The 21520-nt window shown below is 39.3% G+C and overlaps 2 protein-coding genes across 2 annotated transcripts in view; one reads left to right on the forward strand and one right to left on the reverse strand.

Annotated features, from left to right (window-relative positions):
• Window positions 1-126: 126 nt before the first annotated feature.
• ECHDC2 (enoyl-CoA hydratase domain containing 2) lies at window positions 127-16372 on the reverse strand. The gene is made up of 11 exons (XM_083360659.1): window positions 16058-16372; window positions 12754-12821; window positions 12400-12487; window positions 10754-10840; window positions 9018-9110; window positions 8741-8797; window positions 6767-6954; window positions 6274-6324; window positions 4473-4520; window positions 2884-2953; window positions 127-764 (listed from the first exon to the last, which is right to left on the reverse strand). The coding sequence occupies exons 1-11, from the start codon at window positions 16203-16205 to the stop codon at window positions 724-726; spliced, it is 939 nt and encodes a 312-aa protein (XP_083216785.1). The 5' UTR covers window positions 16206-16372; the 3' UTR covers window positions 127-723.
• Window positions 16373-17343: 971 nt separating this feature from the next.
• SCP2 (sterol carrier protein 2) overlaps window positions 17344-21520 on the forward strand; it is a 39327-nt gene continuing 35150 nt past the window's right edge. Inside the window, exons 1-2 of the mRNA XM_083357828.1 lie at window positions 17344-17526; window positions 21244-21301. Of these exons, the coding sequence (XP_083213954.1) occupies window positions 17449-17526; window positions 21244-21301 (136 nt within the window). The 5' untranslated portion in view covers window positions 17344-17448. The remainder of the gene's footprint in view (window positions 17527-21243; window positions 21302-21520) is intronic.

Raw genomic sequence — 21520 nt, forward strand, 5'->3', positions numbered from 1 at the left:
AGGGTGTGTGCTAAAATAGGGTACATTTTATGAATAGTTAAAGTTGACCACAACTCATTAATGGAAAGGCAAAAGACAGTGTAGTCTAATATTTTGACTTTTTATATTAACTACGTATTAGCCAGTCAAAGCTTATTCCAATTAAAGATCAGCATAGAACAAACAATTATTACAGAATGGGGCCTATTTGCAAACGTAAGCACAAGAATTTATGGATTTTGTCCCCGGGTCTCAGAAAGACCTCTAGATCTTGTACCCACAACATTCCTGGATGTTCTCACAACTCCTAGGCAAACTCCATCCACTTTCAAAGAATGCACTTCTCTGTGCTGTTATATTTAGGAGAAGGAAAATAGCAAAAAACCCCTCCCCCTTTCTCTTCTCTAGTTAAATGAAAGGGTTGGGAATGTGTGTGCTGGATATAAAATGTTTGAGAATAAGGGGCTGAATGGTTAATCAATGCACGGATCATTATCAATATAAAGGATAAAGGACTATACAGGAGATGAAGCCAAAAAGAGAAAGGAAATGAAATAATTGAAATCTACTGGGCTTTACTCCTTGGTTGTTCCTCCAGCCAGGGACAGAGAAGGGAAAAATATGTAGCTAGAACAAAATAGGACAACAGATAATAAAAGCATTGTCAGTCAGATCATTCCCCACCCCCAAATAAATAAGTCATTCTATTTTGTCTCTAGCTTCTGCTACTTGCACTTATTTGGATCACAAATTCCAGACTCCTGAGATGGCAGGAGGATTTTCTCCTGTGACAGAAAAAAAAGGCAAAGTGGTGGCTCTTCTTTTAACGTCCACTAAGAAGGGAAATCTTCCTGCTCCTGACTGGCCCTTTAGCAAACTTCCCCAGTGACTTTTAACATGCATTCTAAAATTGCCAAAGTTGAGAAACGCTGGTCTAAGCAAATTAGATTTCAGTGACAGCTCACATCCTACACACCTGCCTACTTGTACATTAAACCTGGGATCCCTAATATGGTATATTTGGCTGTCTTGACCCAGCCCCGCACTATTTTATTTTTGTTTTCATTAATCTCCATATTTTGTAACTAGTAGATTTCTTCCTGAACTCCTTTTTCTAGTTTGGCAGCAACAAACACGTTTGGTTAATAAGCTCTACAAATAAAAATGGCCATGCCAGATCTTACTAAGGCCTATTTTAGTCCGGCATTGTGGTCCTCACAGAGGCCAGGGAGATACCTTTGTGGCATTCACAAGTAGGAGGTTGAGACATACCCCTCTCCGGCTGCTATTCTCTGAAACTGGCATTTGGAGAGATTTTCAGCTCACTCCCATTGAATCTCAAAGTTAATAGCCATCAATAGACCAGTTCCCTATAAATTTATCCAACCCCCTTTTAAATATTTCCAAGTTAGTACCAGTACAACTTATTTATTATTCATCCGGCCACAAGGAAACTTTTGTGACATGTTGTACGGGCAAATGGTGATTCATAAAGCACATTATTTTATCTCTGGTAAATTTCTTTCTGATTAGTTTCATCGAATGAACAGAGAAAAAAAACACTTTTGCCTTTCTCCTTGCCATGCATGATTTTATGTATTTCAATCATTCTCCTTGCCTCCGGTTGTCTTTATTCGGTTTTAAAGCATCCCAAACATTATTGAAAAGTTGTATTTCAAATGCAGCCTCCATGACAGTACAGTGCTGATAATTTTCTATCCCTTTCTTAACATTTTCTAGTACAGAATTCACATTTTTCACAACTGAGCACTGAATTAACATTTTTATTTCAGGTATCCATTATAACCTCAATCTCTTTTTCCTGATTACTGTATATTGAAATTTTTGTCCACTATGCATAATTTTACATTTATTTAAACGGAACATTTGCAGTTTGATTAACAATTGTTTAACCAGATCTTTCTTGCAATTCTTCAAGATCATATTGGATTTTTTAAACCACCATTAATAGTTTGTCTGATTTACAAATTTCACTAGGACACAGTTTAACTCCAAATCAAGTATTTAGATGGTACCTTAAAAGATATCCACCTACTCTCTGATTTCATAAGAACAAAATGTCAGCAAACAAGTCTGGAGAAATTAGAACTACCCACTATTAGTAGATTGAGCAATGTTCCTGTTGTAAGGAAATAAAGCAATGGCATAATTAACTCATTTTCAGTTTAGTCTTTTAATTCTGAGCTTTATATAATTCAAAAAATGCGGAGAAAACTCAGTTTTATATTATTTTGTCATAAAATAATTCTTAAGGTGTTTAGGGAATTACATGAAATTCCGCATTTGATAGCCATTAAAAAAATCCCCAAAGCTGACAATAGCAAACCACTTCCATCTATACCAGGAAAACTGCATTGGTTTATCCATATAAATTACCAGAAGCTGAAGCTGACTCAAAGGTTATACATTACTGTAAATTTTCTTTGGAGAAGAATCTTATTTTTTGTACATTGCTTATAAAATCTAACAAATCCAGTTGTTTGCTGTTTGGCATGATACCCAGTCTCTCCTCATTTAGCGACTGAAATCTTCCTAAGCGAACATTGTGACAGAAAAAAGAGAAAAGCTGTGAAGTCACCAACTTCTGCTGTCTCGCTGGGTGAAAGTTTTTTTGTGCAGTAATAGTCAGTGTCACTCCCTCATAAGTGCAGGGTTTGGTTGGAAAATGATTTTTTTTATTACTGTCATATTTGAACAGAAATACCCTTTATATTATTACTGTTTAGTTCTTGACGTCCAAAACAGATTCCAAGCCAAACAAAAAACAAAAAAAACCTTAAGCCTAAACTTATAAGGAAAAGCTTTCCAATAAGGCACAGCCTTTTGATCACCTCCTTGTATTTGTATTCAGGCTCTTTCAGAAACAGTGTTAGCCTCATTTACCAGTGAATTTTGGAAGTCGTTTCTCAATGAAAGCAGCCATTCCTTCCTGGCGGTCTCTGGTAGGGAGATTCTGTGTTTAAAATACAAGTCAAGCTTTAATATTTCATCTCTTCATCTTTTCAAAAGTTTAGAAGCCTTTGATTGATACATCAAAACTTCCATCTCCTCAAATTTCCCAAGATTGTAGGCATAGGATAGTTGGGGCTAAAGTCCAAAACCTCTACAGCATAGTCTTAGTTTCCAGCTCCCGTTGTTTCTTTCTCCAGTCAAAGCTCCTAATAGATGGGCTCTGTGTCTCATAAATAAATAAATAATACTCACTGGGTTTCATAATTGTTTTTATTTGATCTACACCAGGGGTGTCAAACTCAATTTCATTGAGGGCCTCATCAGCATTGCGGTTGCCCTCAGGGGGCCGGGTGGGTATGGCCAGGGTGGGCGTGGCCTACTGGTTGGGCGTGGCTAGAGTGTGTATGGCCTACTGGGTGGGCGTGGCCAGCTCTACATCATTCGCATCAAGGGTGCCTATGGGGGCCTGGGCAGGAGTGGGACAGATCTGAGGGTCTCTGGCAGAAGGAGGGTTTCTGGGCCAGGGCCAAGGCAGTGAGGACCGTTCCCTCACTGTTTCCAGGATGGCTTCGTGGGCCACATGAAACCACTTCGCGGGCTGGATTCGGCCCCCGGGCCTTGTGTTTGACATGTCTGATCTACACTGTCCAGGCTCATTTTTGAGCTGGGCCACCTCCAAATATTATTAAATAAATAAAGAAAAGGCAGGTGTAGTTTGGGATCTGTGTGTGTATGTGGATACACAAGAACTGTAATTCAATGTACTTTTTTAAAAAATTGATCTGATGTGTGTGGGTGCTTATTTGTATTATTCAGATCTGAAGGATGGAGAAAAGTATAGCAGCCCAAATATCTGAGAAGAACACACACTGAAGCTAAAATGTGGAAAAATCTGTCTCTTTTTACTTATATTTGTAAATTGTTACACCATGAGATTCCCTCCTGAGTAGTTCTTTTATACTTTTCCCAAAGTCATATCTAAATGTCTTTATAAATCATATTGGTATAGTGCAGGGGTAAGCAACCTCGGCTCTTTTATGACTCATGGACTTCAAGCTATGCTGACTCAGGAATTCTGGGAGTTGAAGTCCATGAGTCATAAAAGAGCCGAGGTTGCCTACCCCTGGTATAGTGGAACCTCGTGTTAATAGAATAATTGGTATAAGCAATTTTCTGATACTTCTTAACGTCTTTTAAATATCAAAGTATGTTATAACAGTGATTTCTGGTAGTTGCTTGACTACAACATTGCACAAATAACATAAAAGTGATGTGTTGCAAACTGAGGTATGATGAATTGAGATTTCACTGTAATCATTTTTGTGAAAAGGTCCTGTTCTCAAATCATGGGAACCGTGCATTAATTTACTTGGATTCAAAGTTTAGCATAACTATGTTCACCGCCCTGAGTCCTTCGGGAGAAGGGCAGTATACAAATTAAATTAAATTAAATTAAATTAATGTTTGGGGGGGAGGGGCAAGAAGCTATTTTTTTTTAAAAAAAGAAAACATGGGGTTACCTGGGCATAGCACATTCTTTCAATAGCCATTCCTGAGGCAATATCAACCTGAAAAGAAAGAAAATATTTTTGCCCACCTGAAGGAAAGCAGTACCAGGTTACCAATTCAGAAATAATATATTGAAGTATGGCTTTAATGAATTATAATCAATCATGCTGGACTTTTCCCAGGTTTCATCAGTGACACAATACAAGGTTCTCTCTACCAAGCAAAGCTTTTGGCACATAAATATTAACAGATTTATTATAGGCGCAGCTACATTACATATCCAGAGTAGAGACGTTTGGATTGTGCCAGAGGTAAAGAACCTTGTGGGAAATTCAGTACAAAAATGAGCCTGTGCAATTGCTGTATGTGCACACACACACTATCCATGTCGCCTACAATAACTTCACTAAGTTACATTTTAAACTTACATTTAAGATAACATTTAAGTGGACAACCACTTAAATTTATGAGCCAGCAGTGAGCTGGCAAAGACAACATAGCCCTAGCCTGCATTAACACACGGAGAGAATCAAGATCATGTGAAGTGTTAGTACCACTTGATAAGACCACACTTAGAATACTACAGTTTCGGTCGCCACAAAATAAAAACGATGTTGAGACTCTAAAAAGAGTGCAGAGAAGAGCAAGAATGAGGTTTAGGGGACTGGAGGCTAAAACATGAACAGTTGCAGGAACTGGGGATCTAGTCTAATGAAAACAACTGTGGGTGACATAACTGTTCCAATATCTAGGGCTGACACAAAGAAGGGGGGGTTCAATATTCACCAAAGCAGCTAAAGACAAGACTAGAAGCAATGGATGGAAATGAATAAAGGAGAGATCCAACCTAGAAATAAAGAGAAATTTCCTGACAGAAGAATCAATCAATGAAACAGCTTGCCTTCAGAGGTTGTTGGTACTCCATCACTGGAGGTTTTTAAGAAGAAACTAGACAGCCATTTGTCTGAACTGGTATAAGATCTGCTTGAGCAAGGGGTTAGAGTAGACGACCTCCCAGGGACCTCGAAGGTCTTCTGTATAACAGAATGATGTTATTCTGTACAGTATGTTGTCCCTCCTGACACGCAACAGGATGTAAACTCAGGAAATAGTAATAGTAGCTGAAGCCTCAAAGTTGTATGGAAATGGTGATTTATAGAGACATTATTTCTTCCATTTCTCTATCCTGGTGAAGACATTTTTGCCTCCTTTCACTAATATTGAAAATGCAGCATAAGAATGAAGAAGCAATGATGGTCATCCATACATGTCTTATCTCTGCTTCTGATTCAGACAATGGAACAGATCTGTCGCTCATATCAAATTATCAGATCTGGGCTGCAAATGTAAAGAGGGCCACAAGATGGCAGGAAAAAGATACGGACAACTTTTTTTAAAAAAATCCCATTTATATCCCGCCCTTCTCCGAAGACTCAGGGCAGCTTACAATCTAAAGCACAAATCAATGTGCTTAGCAATAGCCTTCATTCTATGTATATGCCTTCTTATTAGGGCTTTCGCCCCCCCCCCCAAGCGGCATTATTACAAAGTCAGCTTATTGCCCCCAACAATCTGGGTCCTCATTTTACCTACCTCGGAAGGATGGAAAGCTGAGTCAACCTTGAGCCTGGTAGGACTCAAACCTGCACTAATTGCAGGCAGCTGGTGTTGCTACGATATTAGTGGACTGAATTTCTGCACCTTAGTTCTGGAAGCTCTAATAAAATGTATGTCTTTTTAAAACATTATTTTTCTTCCTTTCTGTGAAACCTTAAATATAAATTGAAGAAGCTTGCTGTAATAAATCATTACCTCAATCCCTTTGTTTATAGCCAATTTACCCAGCCTCACAGCTATTGGAGCCTTTGAAAAGAAAAACATTTTTGAATCAGAAATATGTTTGCATGTACACAGGTACATATGCACGCGCACACATACAAAACATTAATTCAATCCCACACATATCTGCATAAAGTGCCTTAAAAAGGAACCCATAATCAACAAGTGCTACAGATTGCAATACAGCATTTTCACAATGAGAGTAAACACAGGATTGGCTATGGTGTATATTGCATAAATTACTAAAAAAAATGGAAGATACTTTGAATTTGCAGAACATACACTATTCAGGGAGTTTTGAGGGAGTCTATTTCAGTTTTTATTCATAAAAACAAAAACAAGATACCATCAAGACTCCTGATGCCAAAGTTGAAATTGTTTCAATAAAAAAGTGCTCTATTTTTTAACAAGCAGAAATTTATTGTTTCTTCAGCGATATAGAGAGGAGGGTGAAGAACACACGAACCTGAGGAACTATTTCTTCAGCTAAAGTTAATGCCTTTTGATATGCTGCATCCCCTTCCTCATTCTGTGGTACTGTGTGATTAAGTAACCCCAGGGAGAAAGCCTCTTGCCCATCAAACTGTCTGCCGGTGAAAATGAGCTCTTTGGCAAGGCCAATGCCAATGCAGCGTGGTAAGCGCTGGGTTCCACCTAGACAGGAAAAAAAAAGAGCAAAATTCATCAATCAGATTTTACAGAGCATTGTTATATGCCTTGGTTTCCATTTCAATTTCAAGGAGAGAAGTAACATAGAACTAAGGAGAAATTTCCTAATAATGAGAACAATTAACCATTGGAATGGCTTGTCTTCAGAAGTTGTGAGTGCTCCACCACTGGAGGCTTTTAAAAAAGAGACCGGGTAGCCATTTTTTTTGTCCAGAATGGCATAGGGTCTCCTGCTTGACTAGGGGTTGGACTAGAAGAACTCCAAGGTCCCTTCCAATTCTGTTATTCTATCTATTCTGTTATTCTATTATTTAATTGCACAAAGAATTATCCGTATCGCTAAAGTTAAAAGTAGTGATTACAGTGTTTCTCCTAAATTCTGCTGATGGTTCTTTGGAGATTTACTTGGGTTGAAATCCAGTTCTTACTAGCCTACTGATATCAAACTAGACTCTTACAAATCAGCCCTGTAAGACAGGCCAGAAACAGAAGCCGTAGGAATTTCAAGAATGTTTTTTTATAGTAAAAAAGGTAGGATGGTAGAATGAAAGCTTGCCCAAGTTTCTCTCTGCCTCAGGTAACATTAAACAAAAATAAAGGTAGGGTTAGAACTGTATCTTCTTTTCTGAAAATCCCTCCTGAGTAGTTCTTTTATACTTTTCCCAAAGTCATATCTAAATGTCTTTATAAATCATATTGGTATAGTGCAGGGGTAGGCAACCTCGGCTCTTTTATGACTCATGGACTTCAACTCCCAGAATTCCTGAGTCAGCTATGCTGACTCAGGAATTCTGGGAGTTGAAGTCCATGAGTCATAAAAGAGCCGAGGTTGCCTACCCCTGGTATAGTGGAACCTCGTGTTAATAGAATAATTGGTATAAGCAATTTTCTGATACTTCTTAACGTCTTTTAAATATCAAAGTATGTTATAACAGTGATTTCTGGTAGTTGCTTGACTACAACATTGCACAAATAACATAAAAGTGATGTGTTGCATACTGAGGTATGATGAATTGAGATTTCACTGTAATCATTTTCGTGAAAAGGTCCTGTTCTCAAATCATGGGAACCGTGCATTAATTTACTTGGATTCAAAGTTTAGCGTAACTATGTTTTTTGACATTGCCACCACAAAACAATTACATTTCCATAACCAGGAAAGAAAGCTTTGGGGATTTCATTTTTTTCTTCCTTCGGTAAAAGAAAGCTAATCTGGCAGAGCCGCTACCCTATTTTTTTTCACATTTAGGGTCCTCTCAATTGTGTGGCAAAAGCAGGGCAGTGTTCATGAGCTAATCAGTCCTCTTTCACCTGGCAAACGAAGGAGCTATATAAATCAACAGTGGACTGATTTATTCTCATTTTACCTGGCTACATTCATTTCTAGAGCAAGGAAAAAAAGAGGGGAAACTATGTGGGAGAGAGAGGAGTAGCAGATCTACTCCTCTGCTCAACAGAGCAGAAAACAACATGTAATAGCAGCTTGATTCTTGGAAGAGTTGAGAAACCTGAAGATGATCTTACATGACAGTTCCAGGCATATGTGCAAACATACATACATAAATATAAATATAAATATAAATATAAATATAAATATAAATATAAATATAAATATAAATATAAATATAAATATAAATATAAATAATATAAATATAAATATAAATATAATATCTGGAAACCTATATTAATAGCTTTTGTTATTTTTAACAAATTATAGTACAATTATATGACAAATGAAAAAGGGGCAAGAAAATTGATCCTGCAACCTTACCTGCACCAGGGAGAAGTCCTCTGGTAGTTTCAATTAAACCCATTTTAGCAGATGATGCTGATTTGGGGGGGGGGGGAAAGATGAAAATGTTAGACTAGTATAAATGTAGCACACATTTAATAAATCTTTAAAATACTACAGTTTGGCTGGACCAAGTTCTTAAATCAGGGCAATAATGTCAACAGTTAGCTTATGATTTTTAGATGCTAGAGGTTGAATTAAATTAAACTGTTTTCAGAATAGGAACAAAAAGTATTGGATATACTGATATTCTCACCTGCTACTCGGAGATCACAAGCTAGCGCTATCTCCAAGCCGCCACCCAAGGCATAACCATCAATTGCAGCAATAATCGGCATTGGTAATGCAGCTGCAAACATTAAGAGATCATGAAATCCAGATTTGCAAAAATGGCATAATAAAAGAAAAAGCAACAAGAATCTAGTGGAGAATCTACTGGAGAAGGAAAATATAAAGGAACAAATGGCAGTAATATACAAGTGGTCCTCGACCTATGACCACAATTGAGCCCAAAATTTATGTTGCTATGTGAGACAGATGTTAAGTGAGTTTTGCCCCATTTTATGATCTTTCTGGTCACAGTTGTTAAGTGAATCACTGCAGTTAAGTTAGTAACATGGTTGTTAAGTGACTCTGGCTTCCCCCTTAACTTTGCTTGTCAAAAGGTCACAAAAGGGGGTCACATGACCCAGGGACACGGCAACCGTCATAAAAATGAATCAGCTGCCAAGCATCTGAGTTTCGATCATGTGATGATGGGGATGCCGCAACAGTTGTTAAGTGTGAAAAACGGTCATAAGTCTCATTCTTTCAGTGCCACTATAACTTTGAATGGTTACTAAATGAACAGTTGTAAGTTGAGGACTACCTACACAGAGCTACAATTTAGAAAAAAGATTCCATGATTGATGAAATGGAAAAGGTTTGTCCTTACAGCTAGCATTGTGAGAAATAAAAGTAGTCCTCAACATATGACATTGGGGAGGACGCCCAAGAGTGCAAAGAGGTACACAAGTGCTGGGACGAAGCATGGCAAGACTCAGGGATGCGCAAGTGGCCAGCATGGCACAAGGGCAGAGGGGCCGGGGGAGACTTAAGTGATTTTTCTGCCGGTTTTCCTATTGATCATCTGGAAAAGTGGTAGGGAAGATTACAAATGACAAGTATGTGATTGTGGGGCATTGTAATAGGATGTAGTAACAAGCTGTTTGCCAAGCACTCAGATTGTGATCACCTGACGGTGGGGATGCAGCAATGGCTAGAAGTCTGAGGACAGTCGTAAGCACCATTCCTTCAGCAATGTCATAACTTCAGTCACTAAACAAATGCTTGTAGGTCAAGGGTGTGCCACCTCTTGGCTTGTCTGGGCCGTACTGAGAGAAGAGGAATTGTCTTGGACCGCATACAAAATATATAATATAGTTAATGTGTGTAAATCACATTAATAATGTCAAAAGTGTACAATCTTGTGGGAATGCATTACTAGCTGTCTGGGGTTGCACAAGGCCTGCAGGCTGTGGGTTAGACACGTCCCTTACAAGGACTACTTGTAAAGTTAAATGGGCCCTAGAAAATACTGCTGAAGCATTTAAAATCTTATAGGATGGTGCTTCAAGTGCTACTTGTAGTTTGTAAACATGTATGAAAAACACCACAATGGTCAAGACAAGGAAAAAAAGAAATCACTATACATTCCAATACCAGAAGGACAGTGCTAAAGAATGCTCAAACTATGAAACAATTGCAGGGATCTCACAGGCTAGTAAAATAGTATCCACGATATTTGGACTGAGATATAGCAGGTGTACAAGTTAGATTCAAAACAGGCAGGGGCAGCCAACATCCCATTGCTGATATGTGAGAGATACTATAAAAAACAAGGGAGTCCTCAAAGGTTTTATTTTTGCTTTATGGATGACACAAAGGCTTCCTACTCTGCTTCATATTCAAGACTGAGTAACTTGTGAACAAAGGGACCCGTCAGGTACTTACCAATGTTGTCCATTAAACCTCTGAGCCTCTGAACAAAATGGTCAGCTTCATAATCATTCATTCGAGCTCTCTCTTTTAAGTCAGCACCTACATTTGCAAAACCAAGGCATCATTTGGGAAATGCAGGAAGAGAAACGCTTGAAGGTAATGTTTCAAATGCATCAATACCTGGTGTGTGAACTACAGAAGAGTCATATGATGGTAGAAGAAAGTACGCTTAAGTAAGTAAGCCTACTTAAGTGAGAAGTAAGACTCAAGCAGTTCATCTATATAAATATATATTCTTCAGCAATATTAGTTAGGTAAAGGTAAAGGTTCCCCCGCACATGCGTGCTAGTCGTTTCCAACTCTAGGGGCCGGTGCTCATCTCCGTTTCAAAGCCGAAGAGCCAGCGCTTGTCCGAGGACGTCTCCATGGTCATGTGGCTGGCATGACTAGACACCAAAGGTGCACGGAACGCTGTTACCTTCCCACTGTAGTGGTCCCTATTTTTCTACTTGCATTTTTTTACGTGCTTTCGAACTGCTAGGTTGGCAGAAGCTGGGACGAGTAACAGGCGCTCACTCTGCTACGCGGCACTCGGGATTCGACCCGTTAAACTGCCGACCTTCTGATCGACAAGCTCAGTGTCCTAACCCACTGAGCCACCGCTCAGTTACTATATGTTTAATATATAAATAATAAATATTATTAACATTATTTACATCGGTAGATAATGATGTGTAATATATTTATGTCTATAATGCCAGAAGTCACACTCTCAAAACAATCAATCATAATAGAACTGGAAGGGACTTTAGAGGTCTTCTAGTCCAGTCCCCTGTTCAAACAGAAGACCTTATACCATTTCAGACAAATGGTCGTCCAACCTCTTCTTTAAAACCTCCAGTAATGAAGCACCTACAACTTATAAAGGCAAGCTGTTCCATGGGTTAATTATTCTCATTGTTAGGAAATTTCTCCTTAATTCCAAGTTGCTTCTCTCCTTGATTACTTTCCATCCATTGTTTCTTGTCTTGCCTTCTGGTGCTTTGGAAAATGAGTTCTTTGTGGCAGCCCTTCAAATACTGGAATACTACTATCATGTCACTCCTAGTCCTTCTCTTTTCCAGACTAGTCATACCCAATTCCAGCAACCGCTCTTCATATGTTTTAGTCTCCAGGACTTTAATCATCTTAGTTGCTCTTCTCTGCACTTTTTCCAAAGTCTCAACATCTTTTTTGTAATGTGGTTACTAAAACTAGATTTGTTTTGGTCACCACAAAGGTGACAAAAAAACAAGATGGGACAAAAAAAAATCTATATAAACTGAATTAGTGATTAGAAGCAATTGTCCCTAAAATAAAATTTAAAATAAATAAAATAATGAAAGCTGGTTTGGTGTAATGGTTAAGGCATCAGGCTAGCAACTGGGATACCACGAGTCTTGCCTTAGGCACAAAACCAGGTTAGTGACCTTGGGCCAGTCCCCCTTTTTTCAGCCCAAGAAAAGAGACAATAACAAGCCATTTCTGAAAAACCTTGTTACTGATATAGAAAATATATTTTATTAAACAACCAAGTAGAAAGGATAGGTCAGGTGATATATTTTCTTCCACTCATTCTGTTTTTTGAGTTTTTCAAATAAAAAAACAGCTTTACTTACCAGCACAAAAAACACCCTTAACTTTGCTTTTGACTATTACAGCACGTATACTTTCATCAAAACGGAGAACATCAAGGATTTCATATAACTAATGAAAAAAGAGAATAAATCCAATATTCAATTCAATGAAATCTTTCTTTGAGGCCACAGCTGTGTATATGTGATCACACTTTAGTGGATTTATACACACACACACACAAACTGCTAAGTGCATAATTTGATTTTAGTATGCAGCTTCTACTACAAAATCTGCCCTAATATCTAGCAAACTACCATTCATTGACAATTATGGTGACCCATACCCTTTCAAACAATATCTATATAAGGGGAAATTAAATGAATACTATCACTTACTTCGTCCACAAACACTTTTCCCAGGGCATTTCTGGCATGTGGTCTGTTCATCTGAATTTCTGCAATTCCTTTACTCCCCAAAAGAACAATAACATTTTTGTTTAAAAAAAGAGCTTTTGTGTCTAATTGTTTACATAAGCAAAACAATTCCAGAGTAACATTCAGCTCAAGGTCATAGTAAAATATTAGGAAATTCAAATACTGTGCTTCAGGAGTTTGTTTTTTTTAAACCACAATCATCTGAGAGAAGCCTAAAAAGCAAATCTAGGCATAAAAGCAGCAGTGAAACAAATGAGTAAATCTGGACTCAGAAACTAATTAAGGTCAGGGTTGGAGAGCTGTCACGAAATCATTTCAAAGAAGACTGTAAAACACTTCTACATGCAGATGTCTAAGGAATTATGAAAGCAGAGCTATCTTTATCTTTTTAATACAGGTAGTCTTCTACTTATAACAGTTTTTTAGTGACCCCTTGAAATTACAATGGCACTGAAAAAGTGACTTATGACGTTTTTCACACTTACAAACATTGCACCATCCCACTGGTCATGTGATCAAAATTCAGAAGCTTGACAAATGACTCATATTTATGACGTTTGCAGTGTCCCAGGGTCACTTGATCAACTTTTATGACCTTCTGACAAACAAAGTCAAGGGGGAAGCCAAATTCACTTAACAATTGTGTTACTAACTTAATAGTGGCAGTGATTCACTTAACAACTGTGGGATGAAAGGTCGTAAAATGGGGCAAAGTTCACTCAAACAACTATCTCACTTGACGACAGAAATTTTGGACTGAATTGTGGTCCTAAGTTGAGGACTACCTGTACAACTTTTCTCCACATTTCATTCTGAAACAGGATGAGCTGAGTGGAAGGGGGAAGTGTGTATCATTGACTTTTGTGCTTTCTGCTCTTCTATTATGCATGGATATTTTATTTATTTATTTATTTATTTATTTATTTATTTATTTATTTATTTATTTATTTAATTTATATACCGCCCTTCTCTCAAGAGACTCAGGGCGGTTAACAGGGCAATACGTAAAAGACAGATACAAAAGTTAAAATTATTAAAACATGATTAAACAATGCCCATAGTACAAATTTAAAATTAAAGTCATAATAACAAACCCACCCCATCCCATCAGGCCAGGCCCGCTTCCTTAAAGAGATGGGTTTTAAGGTCGCGCCGGAAAAATTTTAGGGCTTTTTTGGTATAAAGTCAGTCTTTATTTCCGGTGAAGACAAATCCCTGCAGTTTTCATGGCAAGATTTCATATGTGGCTTCTTGCCACTGCTTGCTTGCTACAGCTGAGAAAGTGACTGGTCTAAGGTCACTCAGGTGGCCTTGTGCCTAAGTCCAAAACACCAAACTGGTGCTTTACACTTAGGCACAAGTCTATTTATAAGTATACTGTTTCAGTTACACTTTATAGCTATACAAACATTTTAAATTTCACTTGCTACCATTAAGTGTATAGCAAGCCTCTCTGCAGTGGGACATTAATTTCCTTAAAGCAGTCAAGCATTCTCAGGCAGCCAAAATAAGTCCAAAGATAACCCTGTTTGGCTTTGCAGTTTGATTTTCCAGGGCCCTCTGACAGCTACAGACTTTCTAAGGCAGTGTGTTGTTGTTTTTTTCTCCAAACTTGGCAACTGTAAGATGTGTGGCTTTCAAATCCCAGAATTCCCCAGCAAGCTTGCTGAGGAATTCTGGAAGCTCACCCCTTCTAAGAGATCACTTAATGCCAACCTGGTTGGCATTACAATTACAGATGAAAATTTAGTAAAACAAATTAGAGATTTAAATCGTGCACATATAAAGAGGATATATAATGTTTTAATTGAATTGGACTCGGAAACGGAATTAGTTAAAGATTGTATGATAAAGTGGGCACAAAATATTCAGGAACTAATTCCGCTGGATACTTGGGAGGTAATTTGGGTTAGAAATGTTAAATTTACTCAGGCTCAAAATTTAAGAGAAAATTTTTATAAAATGTTTTATAGATGGCATCTGGATCCCAAAAAGTTGTCTAACATGTATCCTAACTTACAGTCTAAATGCTGGAGATGTGGTAGTTTAGAAGCCACCTATTTTCATATGTGGTGGACTTGCAGAAATATAAAAGCTTTTTGGTTTAAAATTTGGTGGAACATTCAAAAGATTTTTAAGAGAAAGATAAAGTTCTCTCCGCAATTGTTTTTATTGGGCATTGTTGTAGATTGTGATGTTAAAGAAACCAATTTGATGTTGAATTTGATAACAGCAGCACGGTTACTGGTGGGACAATACTGGAAGAAGGATAGTTTGCCTACTATAGAAGAATGGGTGTTTAAAGTTTCGAATCTTGCAGAAATGTCAAAGATTTCTGCTTATTTGAAGGATCATTCACAAGAAAGATATATTTCAGTTTGGAGGAGATGGATAGATTATATTCAGAATAAATATGGGACTAAAAAGTTCCATTTAGCTTATGAGTAGATTTTAGAGGGATATTGTTATTAATTTTAGTGTTAGTACTTTGTATGTATCTACGTTAAAGGGGAGTTAAAGCATATTATGAATTTGGTTAATTTTATATTAGGGATAATCTTTAGTTACAATATGATTATTATAACTTATTATTATAATTATAATTATAATTATAATTATAATTATTATTATTATTATTATTATTATTATTATTATTATTATTATTATTATTATTATTATTATTATTAACGCTTGGGGTGTGTGTGTGAAAGCCCTAATAAGCAGGCATATACATAGAATGAAGGCTACTGCTAAGCTTGTAAGCCCCCTGAGTCTTCGGAGAAGGGCGGGATATAAATGGAATTAAAATAAAATAAAATAAATAAAAAAATAACTATAACCCTGTATTTAGCTCTGGGAAGTGGAGGGGGGAAGGGGGGTGGGTGGGATTTGGGGATGTATTGTAAAATCTTGTTTTTGTAAAACTCTTTAATAATAATAAAAAAAGAGATCACTTAATGAATACAATTGCGGCTCTCTCTAAAATCTCCAGTGACGGTTGGCGATTGGCCTTCCCCGCATAGCAAATAAAGGGGTGTGTCCCCGAGGTCTTCTACGATTGGCCCACGACCTACAGAGTCCTGGATTGCGGAAGGAAGAGTGCGTGGACTTTGATCAGGTCGCATTCTGTGTCTTCTCCCTAACTAACCGCTCAGCGGCGGGAAAAGGAAAGTGGGCAGCCGGGGGCACGATGGGCGGCCTCTTGCAAGACACTGCATGGTTACTGTGGCCTTGTGCCTTCGGGAGGGGTCCAGGAGTCACTTACCACAGTCTGCCTTTCCATGCACGTGTAACAGAATCTCTTTCTTCTTCTCTCCGGACGCGGATCTTCTCGGGGGAATGCCTCCAATCCCCAAGCAGCTCTCCGTCGAAAGTAAACGCAACACGGCGGTTGCTTGGCCCAGGCGGAGCATTTTAGGACGTAGCAGCTGGGCCGAAGTAAACCCAACAATTCAGGCAAACCTGAATTAACGAAGAAAGGCCGGAGGGCTAGCGAGCCCCAGTTGCTAACGCTTCAGTTAAAACAACACGTATCTTTGATGCAAGCTGAAACAAACAAGTTTCCAACAACAAACTTAATTTTCGGAGCAGTCGAAGTCCAAATACTGCTCCGCTTTAGAGAAAAAAAAGCTGTAGCGCCCCCTTTCGAGCACGAAATCTCTTTTTATTCCAAAAATATAATCAAAAGCTTCTTGGCGTTAAGATCGACTGCTGATCTTATGGACAAAAAGTCCCTACGCTTTTCTCGATAGAAGTGCAGAAATAAATTGCCAGCTTGGGGATTTTTTGGTGGTCTCACTATACCAAGAGATTGTAAAGTGGTATAACACCAATGCAAATATACATATATACAAACACACACACACACCACCACCAATGTTGGCTTTTGAGATTCATTGGCAGGATAAAACTTTTTTCATTTTAAAAATCTGGTAAATAGTATACATAGTACAAATACCTTTTCTTTCCCTTTCTTTTCCTTTTTGATGCTTTAGGTTGGATTCCTGATCCTCTGATTTTGTTCTTGTTCATTGTAGCAATTACCTTTTTTATTATTAAGGAAAATATATATAAAAAAATCTCAGGTCCTTCTCTAGATTGTATGTCAATCATTATAGAGGCAATTCAATTCTAAAGCAATGAAAATGAGAAGCAACGATTTTTTTTAAAAAAACACACCTTAAACATATCTATTTTTGGCTTTATTTGATATTTCTTGAATCATTATACGATTTTAATTGCTGTTTATGGTTGCAGGCCACCCGGAGTCACTTTTTGTGAGAGGGGCGGCTATATAAATTTGCTAACTTAAAAGCGGATGCACGTTTTTCTCTAACCTCCGCTCTTTGGAGGGCTAGAGACCAGCTCTTACTTAAATCAAAGCTGGGGATTTAAAGCACTCTGTAATACTCTGGGATAGGCTCGCTCAGCCTGTATTTCCGACTCACTAATCCAGGCTAGATTTGCAGAGAGCCAAAGATTGATGCTACCGCTTTAAGAGGGTGGAGAGAGATTGAAACTCGTAACCGCCCCCGTCTTTCGACCTTTATTTCTGGTGTGTTGTCAAAAGCCCGCCCGGGGAGGAAAGTTGCAACGGCTTTGCATTTCTTTTCGCGTGTTTTTGGTGCTACGGCCACGCAAGATCCTGTGAGCATCATGGGCAAGAGCAGCAGCTACCTGGCCCCCATCCGCGTCGGGAAAAGGGTTTTTGTCATCGGAGTGGGTATGACCAAGGTAAACTGGACTGGGCCGGGATATTTTGGAGGGTATTCTGAGTTCTACAGTGGGAATACAGTTGCCATCATCCGTGGCCACGTCTAGAAACAGAACAGGCTGCTTCAAAGGGTTGGTGAAGTTGGCGTGGAAAAATGGGAAGGGCGGCGCAAGCGATTTTCCTTCTCAGCGGGACTTATTCATTAGGTAAAGGTAAAGGTTTCCCCCGCACATGCGTGCTAGTCGTTTCCGACTCTAGGGGCCGGTGCTCATCTCCGTTTCAAAGCCGAAGAGCCAGCGCTTGTCCGAGGACGTCTCCGTGGTCATGTGGCTGGCATGACTAGACGCCAAAGGTGCACGGAACGCTGTTACCTTCCCACCCTAGTGGTCCCTATTTTTCTACTTGCATTTTTACGTGCTTTCGAACTGCTAGGTTGGCAGAAGCTGGGATGAGTAACAGGCACTTACTCTGTTACGCGGCACTCGGGATTCGACCTGCCAAACTGCCGACCTTCTGATCGACAAGCTCAGCGTCCTAACCCACTGAGCCACCGCATACTTATTCATTAGTCACTTGATAAACGCAGCATTCCGCCCCCCCTTCCCAAGAGAGAGGGTGCTGCCTCCCTATCCCTCATTTCGCGCTGTGTGCATGCGTGCCTTTGAGTCAACTGCACCAGTCCCTGCAGTTTTCTTGTCAACATTTAGGAAGGGGTTTACCATTGCCTTCTTCCTAGGGCTGGGAAAGAGTTGACTGGCTTAAGGTCACGAAGGCTGGAACTCCTGGTCGTCCAGTTTATTGCCTGATGCCTTAATAACTATACCAATGGCTCTCTTTATAGTTACACTTTATAGCCATTCAGACAATGTAAATTAACTGTGTGGCAAACCGCTCTGCAGTGGGGCGTTGGTTTCCTTAAAAGAATCCCTCTCATGTGGCCAGGATCAGCCCAAGGATCCTGGGCAACCTTGTTTGGCTTTGCAGATTGTTCTCTGCAGGACTTCACAGCTACAGATGTTCTAAGACAGTGTTTTTCATATTTGGTAAGTTTAAGGTGTGTTTTAAAGTTGCCAAATTTGGGGGAAAAAAACATAATACAGTTCTGACCTCTTAATTTTCCAGTGACAATTGGTGTTTTTTTACCTTTTTAATACCCCCTCCCCCTTTTCACCATTTTGTTCCAAAAACGGATGAGCAGAGTGCCTAACTCCCTGTCTCTGGTTTGGTGCCTTTAATCAATTCACCAGATTGGCTCTGTCTTTACCCAAAAGTAAAATCCTCTCACTTCATTGTGGCTTGTTTAGAGCTTTATCCTTAGAACAGATTTGTAACATAGATTAGGATAAGAGAGGGCAGTGGCCACTCCAAGCCCATCCAAAGGTTACGGTAAGTTTACTACTGGTGGGGATGGGGGAGATTTGGCAGATGGCTGTGCTCAATAGGATTTTTTTTATATAACTTGAAGGATGATCTGGATCCCTTTGCAAGATCACATCTGGACTGATAAATTGCACTTCTGTACAGTTCCCAACGCAGTGGCTCAGTGGGTTAGGATGCTGAGCTTGTCAATTAGATGGCCGGCAGTTTGGTGGGTTGAATCCCGAGTGCCGCGTAACAGAGTGAGCGCCTGTTACTCATCCCAGCTTCTGCCAACCTAGCAGTTCGAAAGCATGTAAAAATGCAAGTAGAAAAATAGGGACCGCTACGGTGGGAAGGTAACAGCGTTCCGTGCGCCTTTGGCGTCTAGTCATGCCAGCCACATGACCACAGAGACATCCTCGGACAAGCGCTGGCTCTTTGGCTTTGAAACGGAGATGAGCACCGGCCCCTAGAGTTGGAAACGACTAACACGCATGTGCGGGGAACCTTTACCTTTACCTTTACAGTTCCCAAGCTATTATAAATGTTAATGGTTTTGTTCCCTTTGAGAGTCCTTGGCATCATGTTGTTTAGACATTTCTGACGAGCTCTGGGAGAAAAGTCCCAACTTGTTCCTATGCTACAAATGGAGACTGCAGTTAGAGTCAAAACTCCATGTTGCTGTGACTTTTAATGATACTGCTTCTGTGGTACTCAGAGCTCTCCATGCTAATATTTAATTTATTGTGCAGTTTTTCAATCCATGTTGCCTAGGTCTTATGGACTGTTACAAATTATATTAACAAGATGTTTATATTCGGGATAACTGAGGAGACAGACAAAGAGAGTTTGGCGTACAACAGGGGTGTCAAACTGCTGGCCTGGGGCCAGATGCATCACGTGGAAGCTGTGCCCACCACAACTCCGGCAAGGGGAAAAAAGTTGCGATACGTCGCGACACGTCACATGATGCGATGAGTTTGACACCCCTGGTGTACAACCACGCATAGTGTTCATACATCCCTTAAAAGACAGCCCTTTACAGGTAGTCCTTAACTTACAACAGTTCATTTAGTGACCATTCAGAGTTACAACGGCACTGAAAAAGTGACTTATGACTGTTTTTCACAGTTACAAACTTTGCAGCAGTCCCATGATCATGTGATCAAAATTCAGATACTTGGCAACTGGTTCTTATTTATGACCGTTCCTGTATCCCAAGGTCATGTGGTCGCCATTCGTGACCTCCTGACAAGCAAAGTCAAAGGGGAAGCCAGATTCACTTAAGAATCGAGTTACTAACTTATCAACTGTAGTGATTCACTTAACAACTGGGGCAAGAAAGGTTGTAAAATGAGGCAAAATTCACTTAACAAATGTCTTGCTTAACGATAGAAATTTTGGGCTTCATTGTGGTCATAAGTCGAGGACTACCTGTAAAGGGCTGTCTTTTAAGGGATGTATGAACACTGTGCATACACCAAACTCTCTTTGTCTCTCTCCTCAGTTATCCTGAATACACAATATAAACATCTTGTTGATGTAATTTGTAATTTGGAACAGTCCATAAGACCTAGGCAACAAGGATTAAAAACATGCTTCCCCTGAGGTTGCACAATAAATTAAATATTAGTGTAATGTATTGGGGCTTTTACTTGAACTGTTTTCAGGTGTCTTTGAATGCTGCTTGAGATTGCTTAATTAGAGTGTATGTGAAAGGTCGCTGGCTGCCCAGACATGCAGTCTCCAGGATGATCATTGGTTGGCTCTGGAGCGGGAACAATAAAACAATGTTCCTGTTTGAACCCTCTTGAAACCCACTACACAATAATTAGCATGGAGTTCTCTGAGTCGTCGTCCTTTATTTATTGTCTTGGTTTTGGTCCTGTATTGGCAGGAGACTGTGAGTTCTAAACTTGCCCTAGACATGAAAGCCAGATGGGTGACTTTAGCGCCATTGTAACTGAACAGTCACTAAGCAAACTGTTGTAAGTCAAGGACTATCTGTAGTTCATCACTTTTTTCCTTTTTTTTGTCATCAAGTATTTCACACCTTGCTAGGCGACTGGTGATACTCGGATGTTGCCATATCCTAAAAGTGGTACAATGGGTGAAAAGTGCCATTGTAACTTCGAACAGTCACTAAGCGAACTGTTGTAAGTTGAGGACTACCTGTACTTCATCACTTTTCTCCTTTCTTTTTATTTTGGGGGGGATCATCAAGTTTTTGACACCTTGCTAGGCGACTGGTGGTACTCGGGTGTTGCCATATCCTAAAAGTGGTACAATGGGTGAAAAGGTTGAAAAGCCCTGATTTAGACCTGAAGGCCTTTTTTTTTGGTCATAAGCATCTTCCACATTTGCTTTTTTTCTAATAGTTTGAAAAGCCTGGCCGCCGAGAAAATTTTGATTATCCAGATATGGCAAAGGAAGCAGGTAAGATATTGTCTATTACATTTAAAACTTGGGCACAGCCAGTGACACATATGCTATTTGCTTGGTGCTCCAGATACATAGCTAATGGCATAAACAGTCAAGCAGTACTGTATTGCCAATAGCCATGTTTTCCAAACTACGGGGTTTTAAGTTCAGCTGCTTATGCTAGAGAGGTATGAAAATATCTACATAAGAGAAGCAATAGAAAAAGGCAATAGA

Source organism: Vipera ursinii (genome assembly GCF_947247035.1).
Source record: "Vipera ursinii genome assembly, chromosome: 3".
NCBI lineage: Eukaryota > Metazoa > Chordata > Lepidosauria > Squamata > Viperidae > Vipera > Vipera ursinii.